This window comes from Lissotriton helveticus, chromosome 5_1 (genome assembly GCF_964261635.1).
Source record: "Lissotriton helveticus chromosome 5_1, aLisHel1.1, whole genome shotgun sequence".
Classification (NCBI taxonomy): domain Eukaryota; kingdom Metazoa; phylum Chordata; class Amphibia; order Caudata; family Salamandridae; genus Lissotriton; species Lissotriton helveticus.
In genome coordinates, this window is record NC_136065.1 from 497,758,695 (window position 1) to 497,776,607 (window position 17,913).

The 17,913-nt window shown below is 52.2% G+C and overlaps 1 protein-coding gene across 2 annotated transcripts in view; it reads right to left on the reverse strand.

The window, feature by feature from the left end:
• VPS13D (vacuolar protein sorting 13 homolog D) overlaps positions 1–17,913 on the reverse strand; it is a 2,979,414-nt gene that overhangs the window by 2,083,349 nt on the left and 878,152 nt on the right. For both annotated transcript variants that reach the window (XM_078642819.1, XM_078642818.1), the window contains exon 32: positions 9,760–9,893. In XM_078642819.1, the coding sequence (XP_078498945.1) occupies positions 9,760–9,893 (134 nt within the window). The remainder of the gene's footprint in view (positions 1–9,759; positions 9,894–17,913) is intronic.

A 17,913-nucleotide genomic window follows, 5' to 3' on the forward strand; every position in this document is an offset into this window, starting at 1 on the left:
TAAGGAACTCCATATCCCCATTCTGTAGGATCGGGATCTCAATATGCCCCAGGTAGTCCTCAATGTCATCTTCGATGTCCCCTCCCCCAGTAGTGTATAACTTCTCATAGTAGGCCTTGAACGCATTGGCTATGTCTAGTGGGTCTGTTAGTGTTTCCCCTGTGTCCGAGACAAATGCGATATTTAATACATATGGCCCTTAATCCAAATGCCCTCGCCAGCAAGATCTATGAGTCCTGAGACGTACATGGGTAGCTTGCCTGACTGATTTGGACATCCTCTCAAGTGGTGTTTTTTGCTTGCTCCTCTTTGCATCAACAACCTTTATACACTATTGTGTCTTGTCTATACTTTGACATCCCTCCTCTCCCCCTACCTACCCTTTCCTGAGCCTCTCGCCTTATTGATGTTGCTTTTCAAAATGCCAATAAAACAATGTAAAAATTTTAAAAAAAACATTCAGTCTCTTGGACTCTCATACTGAGGTGGCATTGAGGAAGGTATTCTTTGCACCTGGGCTGATGAATCATGCACAACCAGGGTTCTGGAGAGAGGTGATAAGATTGGAGTGGTATATCTTAGGGGGACAGGGAAGGTTTCCTACATGCAGATCGTGACACTCCTGAAGATGGTTGTGGCTTTCCCCATGCTTCCAAGACACACTTGGCAAAAGCCTCACTGGAAAGGTAGAATAGGTTCTGAGGCATGATTGCATGCTAAGATCTCTATAAAAGTAGCCTGGGACTCTTCACAAGACAGTTGAGAAGTGAGCTTTATCAGTCAAGATAGGCCCCTAAATTATAGGGAATTTGGATTTTGGTTTAGTGTTTAAGCCACCAGTAGTTTGGAGAGCAGTAAGGAGACTAATATTGGTCTACAAGAGTTAACAGAAATATCTTGCCTTCACTGTCATCTTCATCTTGCCCGGTACCATCCTGCAGATGAAAATACATCACAATACAGTGCAAGAGATTGTGCCTTCATTGTTCTCCGAAACTGCAGAATCTCAGCCTCTTTCAATAACTCAGCTGACCTCTTATGAGTGTGTCAGGGACATCAGAACCAACATCAGAGTGAGTAAAGGATCTGATGTCTGTGCTCCAATGGCCACTGATGGTGTCAGCCTGACATGAACAGAAAGGAGGACAGGAAGCAATGGTCCACCTTTACATCAAACCAGCAATGAAAACTTTGCCAGGACAACATCAAGGGATGAGGCCATACTTGGTACTGGAGAATCCATGACAATCCGAGTAGCTGCCCAAGTGGGGTTCTGGGCAAATAGTGATAACAGGGCTTTCCAACAAGCCTTAAACTGTGCTTCAGAGGCCACAGCATGAAGAAAACCTTTCTGCTGAACAGGCTGAATCCAAGCAACATTTACAGATGAAGAATACAACATTTCTTTGGATTTTTCCTTGGACCGTACCTGCTTTTTTTTCTCCTTTGGGGAAGAAGAGGATGGTACGTGTGTGCTTTGCCTCCTGCAATGTCACTCAGGAAAGGAACTTCAAGAGGTCTCAGACTTGCCAATAGTAGAGCCAAAGGAAAGGTATGCCTCGCAACTCCATGATGACTTTAGGATGCATTAATCCACACAGATAACAAGATGAGGTAACAATTGCTAAGCAGAAGGAACGCAAGAGTGCAGAAAAAAAGCTGGAGACTAATGTCCTTGCTTACATGAACCTTAGTCAACATCTTTGGCTTAAATGACAGATGTGTAATGTTCACCACTTTGTTTCAGTGGAAAAAAGGTCAACATTGAAGCACATACACTTTACAGATTAGAAACATTTACTATAGCTGTTACGCTGTTCAAAAAGAGCAAGTTGTGCATGATGCAGCTTAATGTCACTTTGAGACATTGATCCTGCAGGAGATGGGTTAAAACAATGTTAAAAGCTGATCTGAGGCTAGTTTAAGTTTCTAATGGGGTTAAACAGATGCAAGGGACCAGTAAAACACATCTGATTACTTTGTAGGCAGTAGAAATAGACTTCCTCTTTTTGGTAGTATTTAAAGACTGTCTGTTAATCTTAGTAGGTGAATCCCAAACTCAGTCCGGTACTTACTTAAAAGCATGACTGCACAGAGGGGAAGGAAGAAAGTTGCATTCAGCCACAGGCTAGCTACACCAAGGGCAACTTACATTGCACCATGTTTTAATTGTAAGAATAATATGGATAAGATGGTACATTGGAAATTTGAATAAAGCGAGAAAACAACATACATTTATTTGAATATTTAGAGTTATTTCGAACTATGGAATTTAATTCTCATTTTCCTCTTTTGTATTATTTTTCTCTTATGAAAAAGTTGTGCTGTTTACGACTTCTATAATTTTAAATCAAATAAGAACTACTTCAAATTTGTAAAACTGTATGAAGCAACAAAAACTATTAGCAAAATGGATTCTCTATCTAAATCAGAAAAACTGATACTTTTTGGGTTGATGGTGGGTTTTCTTAAACAGCTGTTAAGAAGTCATATTTCCATTGTTGATATATCTGCCATGTTTTCAGGAAGTGCACATCACTCGTTTGAAATTACGTCTTAAAATGCTGCTGGGAAAACCTGTCCGATAGGCATTGCTGGACCTCAGCTATTTGGGAATGGAACATTTTGGTGCCACAGAAGTGCACAAATATTTCCAATTGTAAACATATGCCTATCTACATTGCTACTACAGACATATCTGGAGAAAGGATGACACACTATAGATTAGTATGGATGGTGCGATACGTTTAGCTATGTTCATCTATATATTCCATTCTTTTCACTTCATTGCGTTGTTTATCACACTTGTCTTACAATGGTACTTTATTCTAACAATTCCGTTACTTTTTTTTTTGTAATAACAATTTTTATTGCCAGTCAGGTATGAAATTAGTTCGGTACAGTGGGTAAAACAATGCAGCAATAACCAACATTCTAGGATAATAATGCATTCCTGACATGATGCCTATTATATAGAACAATCCCCCCAACCGTCCCTCCCTGCGTCCCACCCCCCTTGTCAGTGTGCCATTGACCTCTCTCAAGCAGCTGTGAACCAACAGTGAGTCACCTCCCTAATAGGAACAGTAGTAAAAGGTAAGTAGTGCGTATCAATGGGGGGTCCGATCCCTCAGAACCCCTGCCTTACTGGTTGTCATGGTGTGCCTCAGTGGAAGTGGGGTATCCCTAGAGATAATATTCCTACGGTGTCGCTGCCCCCTCATCTTCACTCGGTTCGCTCTCAGGCAACTGAAGCGCAATCACCAGGGCCTCCCACGCTCTAGCTACCTCTAGGGCCTTATCATTGTCTAGGCGCCTGGCCTGTTGCAGCCGCAACGCGCTCTCCGCCTTCGCCCATCGCACCAGAGTGGTTCTCCAACGCAAGTAGCTGGGTCCCTGGCTAGATTTCCAGTGCATGGTGATCTCTCGTTTGGCCAGTATCAAGCCCAGATCGTAAAATGTACTGGTAACTCGAGTACGGGGGGTGTGAGGGAACCATAACAGTAAGCAAGCGCCCATATCTGCGTCTATCTGCCGGTCCGTGACAGCATTCAGGCAGGCCATCACCGCCTACCAGTAAACAGTTAGCTCACCACAGGACCAAAACATGTGAGCGAAGTCCGCTTCCGCCGTCCCGCATCTAGGACAGAGCGAAGAAGCACCCTCAAAATATTGCGAGATCTTAATCGGCATTAGGTACGCTCGGTGTAGGGTAAAAAACTGGATCAACTGGAACCTGGCATTCCTAGTGCCCTTCCACGCCCGCCGCATTAGCTGCGGCCACATCGATTCGGGGATCGGTCGCCCAATATCACCTTCCCACTTGGCTTTCAGCCCATCCATGGGCTGCAGGGCTTCAGTCGACAACCTCCGGTAAAGACAGGTGACGGCCTTGTAAGTTCCAGCTGCCATGACCACGTATTGACAGCACTCTGACGTCGGTGGCTCGGTGAGCCCTCCCTTCCAGTGTCTCCGAATGCAGGCCACCAGCGAGGCGTGCAGCAGGTAGTCACCTCTAGGGAGGTCGTAAGTTTCTCGCAGCTCCTGGAATGTGAGCAGCGATCCATCTTTGTAAAGGTCACCGAGCATGTGCAATCCGAGCTCCTCCCAGGCCGCCAGCGCGGTCCAGTCGCCGCCGTGTGGAAAGGCCGTGCACATCCCTAGCGGGATCTCAGGGGCATATGGGCGAGCGGTGCCGGAGCGCCTATGGCAACGAAGCCAACAGCTACGAAGCGTACGTTCCTCCAGCGTGAGCTGGGAGAGGTCCAGTTTCTGACCCAGGATTATAAAGGAGATAACATGTCGTGGAAATAGTCTGCCCTCTACCCCCTCCGGACCCCGGAATTCTAAAGCCACTGCCTGGGTAAGCCACTGCAGCTTCGCCGCCAGGTAATACCACTCAAAATCCGGGATCGCAAGTCCCCCATCTGCCCTGGGGCGCGTCAACGTGGCCAGCGCAACGCGCCGTCTACCCGATCCCCAGATGAACCCGGAGATTAAGGAGCGGAGCCTATTAAAAACCGACGCCGGGATCCAGATCGGCAGCGTGCGAAACAGATATAACAAACGGGGAAGCGCCACCATTTTCAGTAATGCCACTCGGCCCGCGAGCGACAGCGGCAGTATCCGCCAGAAACCCATAGAGCTACGCAGATTCCGGATCGCTCTGTCGAAGTTACCCTCCAGGAGGGCCAAAGATGAATGATAGACGTGCGTACCTAGATAAGGGAGGCAATGGTATTCCCATCGCAGCTCGCCCTCCGGTTGGGAGTCATCCGTACCCGGTGTCAGTGGGAAGAGGCAAGATTTCACCCAGTTGACTCTCAATCCTGAAAGGGGGACAAAATCTGAGAGCAAGCGCTCGGCCCCACGCAGGGAATCGTCAGCGTCTGCTAAAAACAGCAAACAGTCGTCTGCATAGAGGGAGATGTAGTGGGCATCGCCTCTCAGTTGTAGGCCTGCATACGCTCGGCCCATACGGGCGTGAGCGGCCAGAGGTTCCATGGCGAGTGCGAACAGTAGAGGGGACAAGGAGCATCCCTGCCGAGTCCCCCTACCAACCCTGTATGGGGCAGAGATGGTGGCACCCGTCTTGACCCGGGCAGTGGCCGCGGCATAAAGCAAGGCAGTCCACTTCACAAATCGGTCGCCCAGTCCAAAGGCCCCCAGTACCCGGAGCAGGTATGGCCACTCAACACTGTCAAATGCTTTCTCGATGTCGATCGAAAGGACAGCAGCCCCCGAGAGGCCGGCAACATTGCCCCCCATGACCCGAAGCAGCCGACGCACGCAGGTGGCGGTGGTGAGCTGGGGAATAAAGCCCGCCTGATCAGGGTGCACCAAGGCGCGCATGTGCGCCAGGAGCCGCGTCGCGAGAACCTTGCTCAGGATCTTGTAGTCCGTTGTGAGCATGGATAGTGGGCGGTAGGCCGAGCGGGAGCCAGCATCACCACCACGCTTCAGTAAGGGTACCACCAAAGCCTCGCGAGTAGTCGCTGGCAAGGCCCCGGCGTCCCAGGCCTCCCGATAAACCGCCTGCAATCGTGGTATCAGTACATCTGCGTAGGCTGCGTAAAATTCAATCGGCAGCCCATCCGTGCCGGGGGTTTTGCGGCGAGCCATGTGTTTAATGCCCACGCGGATCTCACCGGCGGAGATATCCCCGCCCAAGTGGTCCACGTGGTCCGGATCGAGCCGGGGAAGCCGTGCCGCTACCAGGAAGTCATCAAGCTCCACAGGCGCACTCGCCATCTCGCTCCTATAGAGGTGTGCATAATATGTCAAGAATTGATTGTTGATCTCCGATTGAGTGTAAACCATGTGTCCCTCCGGGGTGGCCAAAGCTACAATCGGAGTGCCTCGGGACCCAGGATTGGCCAGCCAGGCCAGTAGCGAGCACACCTTGTCACGTTCAGCATGAGCTCTAACTAGAAACTCCTTATAGTCAAAGCAGCGTAGTTTCTCCATCGCTGACGCCACTTCCTCCCGCGCAGTCGAAACTGCTCCGAGAGCCTCAGGAGTTGCGTGACTACGACGTTCCTCCTCGCGTAAGCGATCCTCGCTTAGCGCGACATCCTGCAGGAGGGTCTTACGGACCCCCGCGGTAGCCGAAATACAGACACCCCGAACCACCGCCTTAAAGGCGTCCTATTCCAGCGCCCTACTCGATGCTGTGCCCTCGTTGGTATCGAAATAACTTTCCACCCCAGTGCGTACTTCAGCCTTAAACGCCGCATCCTCCAGCGCCAATGGGTTCAACCGCCATGTCGGGATAGCTTGGCGTTGCCGCGTCCATTGGACCACTACCAAGCAAGGGTTATGATCGGATATCGTTTTAGCCAGGTATTCGCTGTGGCGGACCAAGCACTGAGCGTCCGGCGAGCAGAGAATGCTGTCAAGGCGAACATGCAGAGCGTGTGGGGGGGAATAAAAGGAAAAATCCCTCTCCCTAGGGTGTTGGGTGCACCATGCATCGACCAGGCCCCAGCTACTTTGCCACTCTCCCCTACTCTTCGCTAGCCTGTGAGCTGCCGCCTGCGCCAGTGGTGGGTGAGATCTATCTAATTCCACATCCAACACAGAGTTAAAATCCCCCCCTAGTAGGACCGTATTAGCCAGGACTGTCGCCAGTTTCCCGGATAATCGCGCAAGAAGGGCAGGCTGTTCCACATTCGGGGCGTAGACGCTGCAGAGCGTCACGTCCCTTCCATCTAGGCGGCCCTGTACAGCCACAAACCTCCCCTCAGCATCGACCACAGTCACCAAGGGTTGGAAGGGAACCCCCCCCCCGTACCCAAATCAAAACTCCCCTTGCAAAGGCCGAGTATACAGTGTAAAACAGCTGTCCCCGCCACCTGCGCTGCAGAGCCCGCCCCTCTGTCTGGTCAATGTGGGTTTCCTGCAGGAAGGCTACCTGGATCCCCCTACGAACAAGATAGGCATGCACCTTGTGACGTTTCAGCATGGAATTCATTCCCGCACATTCCAGGTCACACATTTCAGCTCAGGTAAGGTCCCCATTCACAATAGTAAGTACAGTTCTGAGGAAAGAAAAAACCCTGGGCACACTGACAACACCCCAAAACCAGAACCCTAAGATCACCCAACAGTCCCATACCCCACCCATCCCCAGAATAGGCCCCAAACTGTAGAAACCCATCCAAAAGCCAAAATCCCAAAAGAAACTGTCTCTGGTAACTACCAGAGTCTCACAATAGGTGTGAGATAGGGGGGGGCCTGTCGCTATTTCCAACAGACCGCGAGCTACATACGCCTCCCGACCGGCCCGCCCCAGTGTGACCCAGGTGTCCCACATCCCCACCCCACCAATGGCAGGATCCACTAAGTGTGCAAGGCAGCCGCCGAGCAACAGTACCCTGCCCGCCCCGGTTGCAAGTCTCCACCCCAAACACAGATCAGGAGTACAGCAACATATACAATACCACTGCGGGGGGAGCAGTAGGATCATTCGTCCAGTAAGTCATCTGCAGTCCCAGGTGTGACATGGGGAGGCCCGGGGCCGCCGCCGCCCGACTCCTCCGATGCCACCTCCTCAGAGCCCCCACGGGAGCCCGACTCCATCGCCGACGTCGATCCCACTGTCTTGGAGATGGTAGAGACCGCTCAGAGGGCCTCTTTGCGTTCCAGCTCAGTTTGTGAGACGGAGGGAGTCCGAGCATTCGGTGGCCGTCTTCGTGGTCTCCTGTTCCGCTTAGGTCTCGGTGCGGCCCTCCGCGGCTCCCCAGTTGTCAGATGAGCATCCGCGCCGGTCCTGTATAATTCCAGCCAGTCCCACACCTCGTCAGGAGAATTGTAGAAGGAGGATTTACCTTCCATCATGATCCGCAGGCGGGCTGGGAACAAGAGAGAGTAGCGGATACCCACCTCCCGAAGTACCCTCTTGACTGCCAGGAAGGTTGAGCGCTGCCTCTGAACCTCCAGAGAATAGTCCGGGTAGATGGAAACTTGGGCATTGTCCACCTTATAGGGCCCCAGTGCCCGCGCCTTTCGCAGAATAAGATCTCGGTCCCTGTAGTGCAGCAAGCGCGCCACCACCGGCCGAGGAGGCCGACCCTCAGCCGGGGGCCGGGCCGGCACCCGGTGGGCGCGTTCCAGAGTGTAGAACGGCGTCAGGCCCTCCGGGACCACCACGTCGTGCAGCCAGGTCTCCAAATAGCCCAACATGTCCGACCCTTCAATTTTTTCAGGCGGGCCAACCACGCGTACGTTATTGCGGCGGTTGCGTCCCTCCGCGTCCTCCGCTCTCTGTTCCAGCAGGTGCACCCGGTGTTGCAGCTCCCCCAAAGAAGCCTCAGATGCCTTGACCGTGGGTTCCAGTGCGTCCATCCGAATTTCGGCCTGCTTGACCCGGTCTGCTAGTTTGCCGTGGTCCGCCCGCAGGAGCCCCAAACTCGTGGATACCTGACCGATGTCGTTGTGCAGGGCCTCTCTGGTGTCGGCGATGGCCTTCAAGATCTGCTCCAGTTGGTCCTGCAGTAGGCCCGTCGTCGATCCATTGGCCACTGTGGAGTCCTGACTGCTCGCCGCAACCCCCGCTGCGTCCAGAGGAGGTTTCAGGCGCTTCCCCATGGCGGCAGCCGGTCTCAGCGCTCCCCGACAGCAGGTGTCCCCTCACTCAGTTCCACCGGTAAATCACACCGCGCTGGGGGGGCCAGCACACAAGCCTGCAATCCCAAGGGACTCTCCCCGTATCGCGCTCGTGGCGGCGTCGTGGGTCCCCAAGGTCAGCACCCCACTTCCAGCACTGGGCAAGGGTGCCCTGCAGCCCAGGACAGATGCCGCGAGTAGGCCCCAAGGTCTGGCCGCCCCTCCGGGTCTACGGGCAGGGCACCCGGTATGTGGCGGTCAGCTCGTCCTCCGTGGTGCGGTGGTATCAGTGGCGGATGGCCCCGGTCTCGGCCATGGGGAGGTCGTCGTTACACACGCCAGGAGAGAGCCGCCCCCCCGGGCTCCGGTCTCGCTATAGTCTTAGACCCCCCGACCGAGCCTCGGCCCCCCACGCCAGCAGCAGCCAGTAAGGCACCTCAGGAATTGGCCGCTTCAGGGGCCCACAGTACTGGCCCGTCAGGCCTCCCGCCTCCGCAGAACAGTTATTCAGCGCCAGCAAGGTTCTGTCAGTGAGGCGCTGCAGGATCGGGACAACCCCGATCTCGCGTCCAGCAGGCCCCGCAGCTACAGGAGACCTCCAGCCCTCTCACCTGCGGGCACTTCGAATCAGGTCCTGCTGCTGGTCCACTTCGAGATGGCCCATCCACCGCCGCTGCCGATCGGCCGCAAATCCGCGGCCCCGACTCCCGCAGCAGCCGGCGGCCGGCCAGCCCCCACCGCAGGTCGGCCCTCTGCGAAATCGATGCCGGGGATGAAGCAGGGGGCACAGGCCGCAAAGATGGCCGGCGCCGTCCGCGAGAGCTCGGGGGCGGCGCGGCTCCACACCACCGTTGGGTCGATCGTTCCGCCCCCGAGCAGGCCTCACTGTCCGCAGGTGGGGATGTGGTCAGGCCCAGGTCGGTAGGGTCATCAGGATAAGGAATAGCAGGATAATCGGGGAAGGCCGTCACGGAGCTCAGAGCTCACGCATCCATTTTCTTCGGCGGCCAAGACACGCCCCCTAACAATTCCATTACTTATAATACCTTAAATCCCCAACTTGTATAGCTTTAAAGAAAAGAAACAACTGAATTCAATATGAAACAATGGATCACTTCACTGTTAACATGTTCAAACAATTTTTCTTCTTACCTCAATGCCAGAGAGAATTCCAGAGAATGGACGATCAGTCAGTTTAGGTTTGTAGGTTAGAACAGTAGTCCCTTTCAGAATAATAGCATTGGTATCAAAGCAAGACATATCTTCAACTACAACAAATTCAGTACCTGGTCCAAACAGCAAAAGTAGAATGTTACAAAAACAACAAGAATACCAAAATATCATGCTTATTTATATGAAGAACAATAGGCAAACAGAATGGGTATAAATCTTAACAATATGCTACACCTGCAAGATTTGAATGTGTGAATGCGTTTTTATAACATGTGCCGTCATCTGTGCATAACTATAAATAAAAGCAATTTGAATACTATGAAATCCCACAAGTTAATCGCCGTAAAAACAATGGTAGATGTTCCTTAGTCCCCTTCCTTCACTGGAACTTCACAGTACTAGAATTTTTACAGAAGCTGTGAAAAAGAAGCGCTGCAAAGCACCAAACAAACACACAGTCATCTACTCAGCCTCATTACTTTAACAACTTTTGTCCATGGTTAAGCAGACAACATAAGTATATGAAAAGTGAAGCAGTACTTATGACAGGTGGGTTTTATGAAGATGAGCAGGCTGAAGACCTCTTTCAAATTGGGCCAGGAACACTGCTCTAGTATTCTCTTATCTGGAATTGGATACCACAGGAATTGACCATTCCTGGATGCATGAGTACTGGGAATAATAAAGGAACACTAAGAATGCAGTAAAAAATGGGAAATTACAACATGTCAACTTGGAAGTATGACAAGCGGTTTGCGTGTCAAAAAGAGTTGCACAGCCTTATTCACATTTGTGTTCAAGTAATCCACGTAATCAATAGTGCTTTGCAGTTCATCTATTTTATTCCCATTGTATAACAATCCTTTGTCATCACGTCAAAGATACATAGTTCCATTATTTCATGCGTTTTTCAATGCTCCAGAATTGCCCATTCGGGCCTATTCATAGACTTGTACTGAAACTAGATTCCTCCATCACGATAAAACCCACCCAATGCATTTCGGTTCTCCTGGACCTTCGCCAGGGGTATCTATGGTAGTTTAAAAATATGCATCAACTACATGTCATGAAACAATAAATATCATGAAAAAATAAAACAAAAACGATATCACTAACATAAATAATGCACCCTTAATTAAAACAAGCCTGTGCCCCCTTAACTAAACCCCATTTGTTACGATCACTACTCAAAGAAAAAATGTGTCACCCTCGTGTGAGACCTGCATAAATGGCAAAGCTCTGACCCCTCATTTTTATCCTACTTTCCAATAACCATTTTACTCCCTTCTTCCTACCTGTATTTAACTTTCTGCATCTCTTTAACAGCGAAACTGCCTCACTCCTGCTTCAGGGTCAGTCTAATCTGAATCACCCCGTGCTACTGGTTTTAACTACGCGTTCACTTCCCCACCTGTAAACCTTTGAAAACACGTGACCTTTAACCCCACCCCAGTGTCTAAATTACAACATGTACCATAGTTACTACAACCTGATTTGCTTGGTAATTCCGTATTTTACAGCCATTTGCCGACTGGAAAGTTCACAGGTATACATAATTTATGTATCACTTGAATCACTTGAATCAGGGATTACCACTCACTCTGAATTAGCTGCTTAGGAGCACCAGAGGTAATATTGAAGGTTACATTTACTTTCTCTCTCATCCCTAACCCCTATTCTTCAAACTCATGAAGAGATTGCCACACATTAACAAATTCTAAATAAAGTTTATGAAATGGCCACAATCCTTCCAAGCAGATGTACTTAATGCACAAGTTACTACTTGTGTAACAATGTATCTGTAAGAGCCATTAGTTAGACTCCTTACCTTAAAATATTCCCAGGCGTCAGACTGGATCCGAAAAGTTTTCGCTAGTAGTACCTCTGCACGTCAATAGGTGGCGTCATGCAGCTCTGCCTCCGTCGCTGGCGTCATAAGTGCCGAGATGACGTCACAGAGACTACTTAGGCGCCACCCATGTGCACTGACGTCAGTTCTGTACACGACTTTCCGCGCCAGGAACGCAGAGCCATGCAAGAAACTGACCACTGGTGCCAAGAAACTAGGGCCCTGAAAGGGATGTCCTTAACCCTAGAAATCAGTTCGCAGAACGGAGGGGATGGGTGAGGCGGTAAAGAATCTATCACTAACTAATGTCTCTTACAGATATATTGTTACACAAGTAGTAACTTGTGCATCTGAAAGAGACACGTTAGTGATAGATTCCTTACCTTAGAATAGATACCCCAGCAATACCAACCCCGGTGGTAGGTCTGCGAACCAATAATCACACCAGAAAGTCCTGGAGGACTGAACCGTCAAAGAGGCCATCCCTCCGGACTTGACTGTCCAGGCAATAGTGTCTTGCAAATGTGTGCAGCGAGGCCCACGTAGCTGCCTGGCAAATGTCCTGCAAGGGCACTCCTCGGCCCAGGGCAGTGGTAGTCGCCGTGGCCCGAGTGGAATGAGCCCTTAATCCAACAGGGGGCTCCTTCTTAGCCAAGGAGTAACATGCCTGGATACACAAGATGATCCACCGAGAGATGGTCCGCTTGTGCACCGCCTTTCCCTTCTTAGCGCCCACGTAACCAACAAAGAGTTGGTCATCCACCCGGAACTGGCGTGTGCGATCCAGATAGTAAGAGAGCGCATGTTTTGGGTCCAGACGGTGGAGCCTCTCTTCCACTTTCGAGGGATGTGGAGGCAGGAAGAAGGTGGGCAAAGTAATGGACTGCCCGATGTGGAAGGCCATGACAACCTTGGGCAGGAAAGAAGGTCTTGTCCGCAACACAACCTTGTCCGGATGAACAGAGAGGAAAGGAGGTGTGGAAGAAAGAGCCTGGAGCTCACTCACTCTCCTGGCAGAGGTGATGGCAACCAGGAAAGCAGTCTTCAAAGTAAGAAGACTGAGAGGACAGTTATGAAGTGGCTCAAAGGGAGCACACATCAGGTAAGTAAGTACAAGGTTCAAGTCCCACTGGGGCATCACGAAAGGAACAGGAGAAAACATGAGTGTGATGCCCTTCAAAAACCTATTTACAATTGGGGACTTGAAGAAAGATGGCTGATCAGGTAGCCTTAAGAAGGCCGAAAGGGCAGAAAGGTAGCCCGTGATAGTGCCCAGAGCAGAGCCCTGCTGGGCAAGAGAAAGAAGGAAGAGGAGAACCTCAGAAAGGGGGGCAGAGAGTGGATCCACAGCCTTTGCTGTGCACCAGGCCACAAATCTGTTCCACCTGCAGGCGTATACCGACTTTGTGGAGGGACGCCTGGCTGCCAGAATGACATTACAGACTTCCGGAGGCAAGTCAAATGGCCTCAACTGTCGCCGCTCAATCTCCAAGCTTGTAGGTGGAGACTGGACAGGTTCGGGTGGAGGATCGTCCCCTGCTGCTGAGACAGAAGGTCCTCCTGAAGAGGCAGACGAATCGGAGGATCGACAGACGTGCTGAGTAGCTCTGGATACCAATATCTTCGTGCCCAGTCCGGAGCCACAAGGATAACCTGGGCCCGGTCGCGCCTGATCTTCTTCAGCACTCTGGGCAGAAGTGGTATAGGCGGAAAGGCGTACAATGGACCGCAGCTCCACTCGCGACGAAAAGCGTGTCCGAGCGAGTGCCGCCTTGGAAATTCCAAATCGCAGAACTGATGACATTGCGCGTTCTCTTCTGTGGCGAATAGATCTAACCAAGGCTCTCCCTGTGAGAAGTTGGCCTGATATATGATGTTCACTAGTTCTAGTGACCACCTTGTATCAGTCCAAACAACCCTTATGGTGATTGGTTGTAAGTCAACCTTGTAGACCAGCTATCCTAATGGTAGCATGGACAAAGCAGTCTTAGGCTAAACTCTTTTGGCATGTGAAGCCAGCTGTTTTACCACAATATAACCCCTTGAATACCAGATGAAAGGACACCACACAGGTTGTTATGAAAATAAACAATATATTTATTAATAACAACACCTCTGAACTCTTTATGAGATCAGAGGGCTAAGCACATGACAATACTAGGAAAGAAATACGAGTTTGCACAAAATTTACACGTGTGCCTTAGGGGCACGACAAACCATATACTAAGAACAATGGAATGCGAGGAAGGAAAATACTGTAAGGAGATCCAGAGGATGGAGGATCGCTGGGACTACGCTACGAACTAGGTAAGTACGGAGCAGGAGGCCCACGGGACTCACGTGCAGAGTGGAAACTCTCACACGGGATGCGTACCAACGTCTATGGATACTACAGTTTACAAAGTTACGGATTCCGGACGAACCCGGCTGGATGGAGGGAAAACAACAGTGGACCTGAACACTAGGATAGTGAACACTGACTTCAGCACCTAGAAGCTTTAGTTACCTAACCCACAGGCTGCGGGTGCATAGGGCTGAAGTGGTGTCGGGTTCGCTGCGTTGATCCCGGTGATGCCTGAAACAAAGAGTTGCTGGCAGGCAGCCAGATGGAGGAGTCCGGTGGTTCCAAGGATGGAACTAGGAAGGAGAAGTCCTGAAAGGGAAGGGGACAGAGTCTCGGTCACTAGCCAGTGACGGTGCTGGAACCAGGAGGGAACCAGATGCTGTCGCCGCGTTCAGGTGAAGGAAGGGTCGCTTCTCTCTGTAGCTGCGCGGACCAGGAGCTGTTCTTCACGACCAGGCTGGAGGCACGAGCTGTCCCACGTAGTCTGCTGCTGATGGCGGTGTTGGATCGTCGATCTAGTCAACAGGCCTTGGCCAGTGCAAGCCACGCGGTGGGACAAAGATGGCGTCTGGTGCGGACCAGGAGGGTCCAGGGTGCTTCTCTTTCACAAGGAAGCAAGGGCCAGTCTGGGGGACCAGACTAGCAGTGTCGAAATATTCGGGTCGTCGTCTCAGAGGTCACGAGCCAGCCGGCAAGTGACCAGACAACAGGAAATGCAGCAACCAGGCAAAAGGGCCCCACGCAGATCTCGTGGAGGCTGGGGGGCTGGTCTTTGATGCAGGTGCTGTGTCGGTGTGGGGCTTCTCAGTCCCCGATGCACTCACCCGAGGGTCCCTCGGTGGTCGTGCTGGAAGCGCTGTGCAGGTTTCTTCAAGATGGCCGTCTCCACGTTGCTCGTCGCACCCACGGGTCCCAGCTGTGCTGTGGATGTGGGTAGAGGTCAGAGGGGTCTGGAGGTCCGGGTCTCGTTGAGCTGGGTCGTCGGATTCCGGGAAGGAAGGACTTGCAGCAAACCGCACAGGAGCTTGATGGTGCCTGCGAAGCAGGATGGTCACTCCCTGACCATAGGGGAGATTCTTCAGTCTTCTGATGTTCAGGAGTTTGAAGATCAAGAGTTTCTTCGTGGAAGTTGTCAAGATTACTCTAACTGGGAATGGGACAAGCTCCTACCTTTATTCAGCTAAAAGGGGCTGCACTACGACTAGGTCCCTCCTCTGGGTGGGACCAGGAAGGGGGGTGGTTACACCCCCTATCCTTTGTCCAGTTTCCCGCCAGAGCTGGGGCTGGAGTGCCCCAGCAACTGGTTGGAACCGGTGTATGCACAGGGCACCTTGTGTGCCCCAGGCATGTCTCATTCCTTACAGCCTTGGCCTACCTAATACACAAAATCCTGTCTGGGGTGGTGCTAGCACCTCTCAAGGCAGGAAACCCTTTGTCTTAGCCTCCCTTGCTGGAAGGACTCCCAGCAGCAGGAGGTCAGACTTGTGTCTGTGGTGGCAGCATCCATCTTGTGATGCTGAGGCTCGAGTTAACTTTAACCGGGGTTCACAGTTACATACATGTCGTGTCCCTCTAGAAGGGTGGAATGCTACCCCCCTCGCCAGAATTGGCGAGGGGGTAGTATTCCAATTCGTATGACACCTTACTCGACATGTTTTGATAATGTTATACCAGAGTTAGCATTTAACCGCGAGGATTATAATGCACGTAAGAGTATATGGTATAGCGTTATCATGGAACAGCTATTAGGACTTGGTTCCGCAAGCTGCAAACGGGCTCAGCTCATGCCAGAGCACCATCTCACATAATTCCAAGCACTCTGCCTTCAGGATTGAGAAGGCCTTCTCTAGGAGTGGCTGATAGGAATATATGTGTCCATTTTAGGTTTAGATATAGGGAACTATATCTAAAGCAAAGGGTGATTACACCACCTTGCCCCAGCTGTCGTGCAGCCAGTTGTGTCTGTTTAGATGGCCAGCCAGGGGTGGCATAATACATGCTGCAGCCCCTGGTAGGCCCTGGGTACACCTATGCCCTGGATACCTAAGGTATAATGTACAGGGACTGATAAGGTGGCCCAGTACCAATTGGTAAATGCACCTAGGGTACATGGTTGTAATTTTAGAGAGAGAACAGCTAGGCTGTGGGTCTGATTAGCAGGCCCACAGCCAGGGAAAGTCGTAAACCAGTGAAGCAAAAAGCAAAAATCTGGGGTGGCCATGGGATTGCAGACCCCACTCTCCTACACTCCCCACTGCTGAAAGAGACCTTGCACCACATCCGAGTTCAGACGCCATTCGTGATCCATCATGCACCGACGGCTGAGTTCGTCCTCCCTGGCATTCAGAGAACCTGCCAGGCGTTGAACCACCAGGGTCACGCCCTGATGTTCCAGCCACTGCCAGAGACGCAGAGCCTCCTGGCATAGGCTCCACGACCCCACCCCGCAGTACCACATGGCGGTGGTGTTGTTCGTGAACACCTGCACTACACTCCCTTGGACAGAGGGGAGGAATGCCTTCAGTGCAAGTCGGATCGCCCGCAGCCCCAGAAGGTTGATGTGGAGCTGGGACTCCGCCGGAGACCAGAGGCCTCTGATCTCCGTCTCTCCCATGTGGCCCCCCCAGCCCTGGAGGGATGCGTCAGTCACAACTACGTGCTCCGGTTGGGGTAGGGAGGGGGATCTGCCAATGACCCAATCGCGGTCCGTGAGCCACCACTGCAACTGTCTTGCAGTGCCCTCCGAGATCAAGACATGGTCGGAAAAGTTGCCCTGATGCTGGGCCCACTGAAACTTCAGGTCCCACTGCAGAGCCCACATCCGCCACTGGGCGTGATGCCCCAGAAGGATGCAGGAGGCCATCAGCCCCAGAAGCCGCAGCGTCAACCTGACCGAGATTCGGGATAAAGGCTGAAAGATCGGAATCAGAGCCTGAATATCCCGAACCCGCTGTTCGGGAGGATAAACTCGAAACTGCGCCGAGTCTAGAACCGCTCCGATGAAGAGGAGCTTCTGAGAGGGGCACAGGTGTGACTTTGGCACATTGATGGAGAACCCCAGCAGGTGCAGGAGATCGGCCGTAGTCTGGATGTGGCTGACGACTGTCCGGGGCGAGCCCGCCTTCAACAACCAGTCGTCGAGGTAGGAGAAGACTGAAACCCCTAACCTGCACAGATGAGCTGCGACCACCGCCATCATTTTCGTGAACACCCGTGGGGCGCTGGTAAGGCCGAAGGGGAGCACGGTAAACTGAAAGTGCTCGAGGCCTACCGTGAACCGCAGGTAACGCCGGTGGGCCGGCAGGACGGGGATGTGAAAATAAGCGTCCTGCAAGTCCAACGCTACCATCCAGTCCCTGGGGTCCAGGGCAGCTAAGACCTGAGCCAAAGTCAGCATCTTGAACTTCTCCTTCCGGAGGAAGCCGTTGACGTTCCGTAGGTCCAAAATAGAGCGTAGGCCCCCTTTGACCTTCTTGGGTACCAGAAAGTAGTGGGAGTAACAACCACACCCTACTTCTGGCCCAGGTACGCGCTCGATGGCCGCCTTGGCCAAGAGGGCGGTAACTTCCTCTCGCAGAAGTTGCAAGTGATCCCCCGACACCCAGTGGCATGGCTGGAGGGGTCGTCTCGAAGGTGAGGGAGTGGCCCCTTCGGGCGATTTGCAGCAGCAACCTGTCCCACGTGACAGTGCGCCAGTGGAAGAGGTGATGGCTAACCCTGCCCCCCACTGGCGTCACATGGGCCTGAAAGCACGGACTAGGAGGGTTTTGAGGCGGGTGCTGCAGGGGAAGGTGTGGACTGGCCTTGCCGTTGTCCCCGACGGCTGCCACGGCGGTTTCCACGGCCGCCACCGCGCTGTGTAGCAGTCTGCGGTGCGTGTCTGGCAGCACGTGTGGGAGCGCCCCTTCCTTGGCCACAAAAGGAGCGAAAGGAACCCGTT